Source organism: Enhydra lutris, unplaced genomic scaffold, assembly GCF_002288905.1.
Source record: "Enhydra lutris kenyoni isolate GAN:26980312 unplaced genomic scaffold, ASM228890v2 scaffoldscaffold34, whole genome shotgun sequence".
In the NCBI taxonomy this organism is placed as follows: domain Eukaryota; kingdom Metazoa; phylum Chordata; class Mammalia; order Carnivora; family Mustelidae; genus Enhydra; species Enhydra lutris.
The window spans coordinates 23,232,792-23,238,158 of NW_019154118.1; the positions used below are offsets into that span (position 1 = coordinate 23,232,792).

Consider the following 5,367-nt stretch of genomic DNA (forward strand, 5'->3'; position numbering starts at 1 on the left):
ATGTATTCTGGTAAAATTATAGAAAGTGAATTATTATGCTTGTCATCTTTGAAAAGACTAGGAAGAGATCCTTCTTTTAAAAACTAAGATTATATATTCTCAGTAAATCAGTGCAAGGTTCATAAAAAAGCATGTTTTTTTAAAGAAAATAAATGAAGCTTTTGACAACTATATATTCTATTTAGAAAAAAGTAGATTGATTTTAAACTGTTTGCAATGGTTACAGGAAAAGGCTCGGTCTATTCAAATAAGATTGCTAATGGGGTTTTCGGTAAAAGCAAAAAAAAAAAAAAGATGCCTAGGTGATTGTTTTTACAGTAATTTGCCACAGAACTCAGGGTGATTTTAGAAAATTACTAATGGAGGTGTAGAAAGAGTGACTAACACACTTCTCAGAGCTGCCTGTAAAATGTGGAGTTTTTATTAATAGTGTGCAAAAATGTCAAGATGTGTCCACATAGAAATACATTGCGGAGACCACTGTCCCACTCAGTAGGCAGGACTGCGGGGTCAGGAAGAAGGCAGGAGGGCCTGTGTCTCCAGTGCGGAGGTTATACAACTAAAACCGTTGGACAAACAGCAGAAAGGACAGCAGCCATTTCAAACAATCCAAACTAATAAAAGAGGTATAACCTCATCACGGATTCCAAGAATAGAAAATAGAGAGAGCAAAATGATAAAAGCTCTCCATCCTTATTTGCTGCCGTTACCCTTCCCAGAAGTAACCTCCGAACACACCTTAAGAAGAAGGAGGATAAAAATCCTATAGGAGTGAACAAGACAGGGAAACTGAAGGAACCCCGTAAAAAAATCCTTTTTTTTTTTTTTCCTCCTTGCTGTGGCTTCTACTCTTGGGAGGGTCTGCACCCCCATCCCACTCTACACATGCCTTGTCAAGCAAACAGCATGTGTCCTCCTTGTAAGGGACAAAGAGAGGATGATATCCTTGGAGTCTTCCAGCACAATATAAACATCCAAGGAATGAGGGCATCATAAATGTTCTCCAAGACCACTGGCTGCAAACACCTTGGCACCAAGACCATTGACTTCAAGGAATGCATGACTTATGAAGGACACCTAAGCCTTGTCCTTGTTCTGACCAGTTCCTGGACACCTAACAGGACACCAGACCAATAAAACCCCTGAGTCCCCATGCAAAGACAAGTCTCATGCTCTTTTCCTCTGAGTCTTCCAAGATATTCTGTCCATATCTCTCTCTCACTATATATATACTCAATAAAATATGCTTTCTCTTAAAAAAATAAATAAAATTTTGAAGCATATCCTCCCATGTTCCTCTAAACATTTACATGATAAACATACATATTTTTTACTGTGTAAATAGGCTCGTTCTATATGCATTGTTTTACAAACTGCACTACGTGGGTGAGATTTTGGACGTCGGAAAATCTGATCTGCCTCTTTCTGGTAATAGTTGCAGGAGTTTTCCATGTGACTGTTGCGTGGTTTATTTAACCATTCCCTTATTAATATGTAGTTCCATTTTTAAATGTTTTGGGTAGTCTGGAATGAAGATTCTAATGCGTATTTATTTGTACACATGGACAAAATTTCTCCATTACTAAATTCTTAGAAATATAATAGCTGGACAAAAGGTACATGCATTTAAAACTTTATCAAGTACTGTTCAGTTCCCTTCTAAAGAGTTTACCAATTTATCCACTAACAGTGCCTACTTTCCTGCCTCCTTGCTTATAGGAGGTATTACGAATTTTTAAAATTCTTATTAACCTTGATGGAAGAAATATATTACATTAATATTTATTTCCTTGATTACTAGTGAGGTCAGACAACTTTTGATGGGTTTTCATTGGCCATTTATAGTTTTTCTGCCAATTATCTTTTATAATCTTTGATTTGTATGTAGATTGGATATTAATTTCCTATTTGTTTTATGTTCTTTTCTACCACTGTTATCTTTTTACTTATTTTATAGTTAATTTCATCGTTAAGAAGTTTTTAAGCTTTATTTAATTCAATCAATCATTCTTTCCCATTTTGAATTCTGGTGTTTTATAACCTAAGAAGGCATTTTCAATTTTAAGATTACAAATCTGAAAAAAAAAAATAAAAAGATTACAAATCTGATTTACTTTTGTTTTTTTATTCTAAGTTTTGAATTTGTTTTTTACCTTTAGCTATTACATTTGCTGTGATTTTTCAAAGTATTTCAGAGAATATCTGGAACAGCCTTATCCAATTACAATTCTTTTTTTATTTTTTATTTTTTATTTATTTATGGTTTTTTTCGGGAGCAAATAATTTTTAATTTTTTTTTAAACAATTACACCAAAGAATCATGCAATGCTGCCAGCACTGGATGCAATCCTGGGCCACAAGTCTGCACACTCCTTTGCGACTGGTCCTGTGATAGCAGACCCTTTCATTTCACCTTTATTGTTTACTATGACCCCCGCATTATCTTCAAAATAGAGAAACACCCCATCTTTTCTCCGGTATGACTTTCGTTGTCGAATTACCACTGCTGGATGTACCTTCTTTCTGAGCTCTGGTTTGCCTTTCTTCACTGTGGCCATCACCATGTCACCCACACCCGCAGCAGGAAGTCTGTTCAATCGCCCCTTGATCCCCTTCACAGAGATGATATACAGATTTTTGGCTCCTGTGTTGTCAGCACAGTTGATCACGGCGCCCACCGGAAGACCCAGGGAAATCCGGAATTTCGCACGGGAGGACCCACCACGTCCTCGCTTCGACATCTTGAACGCCGGAAAAGGACAAAAAGGAAGTAGGTGCAAAGGATTCTGGGATATTACAATTCTTTTTTTAAAAAAATCTTGGCTATTATGTATTTTCTCTATCATATGAAATTTAGCATTAAGCTTAAGATTCATGAAATTCTTGTTGAAGCTTTATCCATTAACCTTAATTTATGGATTAACTGGGAAAAGCGGATATTTTTTCGATTTTGAGTTTTCCCAACCAGAAACTTACAATGTTTGTATTTAGCTTGGTCTTTAATTAAAAAAAAAAAAAACCTGCTTTGTTACTATTTCTTTATTGTTTTCTTTTGTTTTTCTTGACAGGCTTCCTTGTAGCTATTTTGTAGTTTTGATTCCACTATGAATGGAATGGTTTTTCATTATGGTTTAAAATTACTAAGGAATTAGAAATGAAATTGGTTTTTTATGTATTGATCTTATGTCTGACCCTCTTACTAAAATTCCTGTTAGTTCTAATGGGTTTTCAGCTGATTCTCTCTAGTTTTTTCATTAGACAATCATTGGCAAATGGGAAGTTTGTCTTTTCTTTTCCATAATTTGTACATCTGATTTCTTTTTTTGGAATATTATTATTATTATTTTTAAATATTTATTTATTTGAGAGAGAATGAGAAAGCGCGAGTGAGTACGCAATAGTGCAGGGAGGGGCAGAGGGAGAAGCAGACTCTCCACTGAGCAGGCAGCCTGACTCGGGGGAGAGGGAAGAGGGGTTGATCCCAGAATCCTGGGATCACGACCTGAGCCAAAGGCAAACGCTTAACTGACTGAGCCACCCAGGTGCCCCTTTTTTGGACTATTGCTTGACAAACATTTCCAGGATAATGTTGAATAGAAGTGATATTAAGAATCCTTGTTTTATGTCTGAATTTAATGGGAATGCTTCTAATGTTTCTCAGTTAAATATGATGTTTGCTGGATGTTGTGGGAACATACTCTTTATCAAATAAAGGACATTTTCTTGGGGTGCCTGGGTGGCTCAGTAGGTTAAAGCCTCTGCCTTTGGCTCAAGTCATGATCCCAGGGTCCAGGGATTGAGCCCCGAGTCGGGCTCTCTGCTTCCCCCTCTCTCTGTCTCTGCCTGCCTCTCTGCCTACTTGTGATCTCTCTCTCTGTGTCAAATAAATAAATAAAATATTTTTTTTAAAAAAGGATATTTTCTTTCAGCTTTATCCTAGCTTTCTATTTTTTTTAAAAAGTCACATTTTAAAAATTGTTACATGATGTACATACACTAACATGCCCAAATCTTAAGGGTTTTGTTCACTGAGTTTTGACAATTCCATTTACCCTTTTAACCACCACCCAAAATAAGATACAGAAAGTTGCTGTGAGCTGAGAAAATTCCGTCATCGCCCTTTCCAGTCCACTCTTTCCCAGAGGCGTCTGCTTTCTGACTTTGATCCCAATCGATCGGTTTTATGTGCCTAAGACAACGTTTAAACGGAAACACACGGTGTGTGTTCTGTTGTGTCTGGTTTCTTTCACTCAACGCCATGACTGTGAGATTCATGCATGTTGTCGCTTGTGTTCGCAGTCGTTCCTTTTTACTTCTGAGTAACAGGACATGGTATAAATGTACCACAGTTTGCTTTTCTATTTTTCTGTTGATGGATGTTTGGGATTATGTCCAGTATTTGGCTGTTATAAATAAGGTTTCCATACACATTCCGTGTGTATGAAAACATACATTCCGCTTCTCTTTGGTAAATACCCGGGAGTGGAATTACTGGTTCAGAGGTAAACATGTATTTTCCTTTCTAAGAAACTGCCAAAGAGTTCTCCAAAGTAGTTGTACATTTTGCATATGGACCAGCAATATGTGAGTGTTCTAGTTGTTTCTCATCTTCACCAATATTTGGTGTAGCCAGTCTTTAAGTGTAGATGAAATGCTGTCTCATCGTGGTTTTAATTAGAATTTCCTTGATGACATTGAGCACTTTTTCATGGGCATATTTGCCAATCGTGTATCTTCTTTCCTTAAGTGACTATTTAAATCTTCTGTCCATTTTTTATTTGGTTATCTTTTTATTGTTGATTTTTGGGGGATATTTTTATATTTTGGATACAAATATACTCTGTCTCTATACTGATACCATGACTCTATTTTTCCCCTCATCTGTGATTTGCCTGTTCATTTTTTTAATGATTTTTTTAAAGAGTATACATCTTAAGTTTTGATGAAATCTAATTTACTAATATTTTATTAATGCATTTTTTTGTCCCTTTCAAGAAATGTTGGCTTACTCCTAAGGTCACAGAAGACATTTTCCTCTTTTTTTTTTTTTTAAAGAAATTTTACATTTCTGGCCTTTATTGGTACATGTATGATTCATCTTAAATTAATTTTTTCATTAAGATTTTTTTTTTTGAAAGCAAACACCCATTATCTCCCCCAAAGACTCTGAAATTCTGCATTTTAACTAATGACTTGAGACTTCGTGGTGAATTAAGCCATAGATGGAACTGTTTTGGGAGCAAGTGTTCTGTTGGCTAAGGCCACAACTTTGCCTTCTATCGTTCAAGAGTCTCTTGAGTTAAACTCTTTGCAACACTGCCGGGGTCCCGGAGCTCCACATACACAGTAACATAAGAACAGAATGAC

General features: G+C 36.1%; 1 protein-coding gene across 1 annotated transcript; it reads right to left on the bottom strand.

Moving 5' to 3' along the window:
• Window positions 1–2,263: 2,263 nt before the first annotated feature.
• LOC111153739 (60S ribosomal protein L23-like) lies at window positions 2,264–2,789 on the bottom strand. Its single transcript, XM_022512940.1, has one exon. The coding sequence runs from the start codon at window positions 2,739–2,741 to the stop codon at window positions 2,319–2,321; it is 423 nt and encodes a 140-aa protein (XP_022368648.1). The 5' UTR covers window positions 2,742–2,789; the 3' UTR covers window positions 2,264–2,318.
• Between the last annotated feature and the right edge of the window lie 2,578 nt (window positions 2,790–5,367).

Coding starts and splice junctions, on each gene's coding strand:
- LOC111153739 (XM_022512940.1), bottom strand. CDS start 2,741: ATGTCGAAGCGAGGACGTGGTGGGTCCTCCCGTGCGAAATTCCGGATT.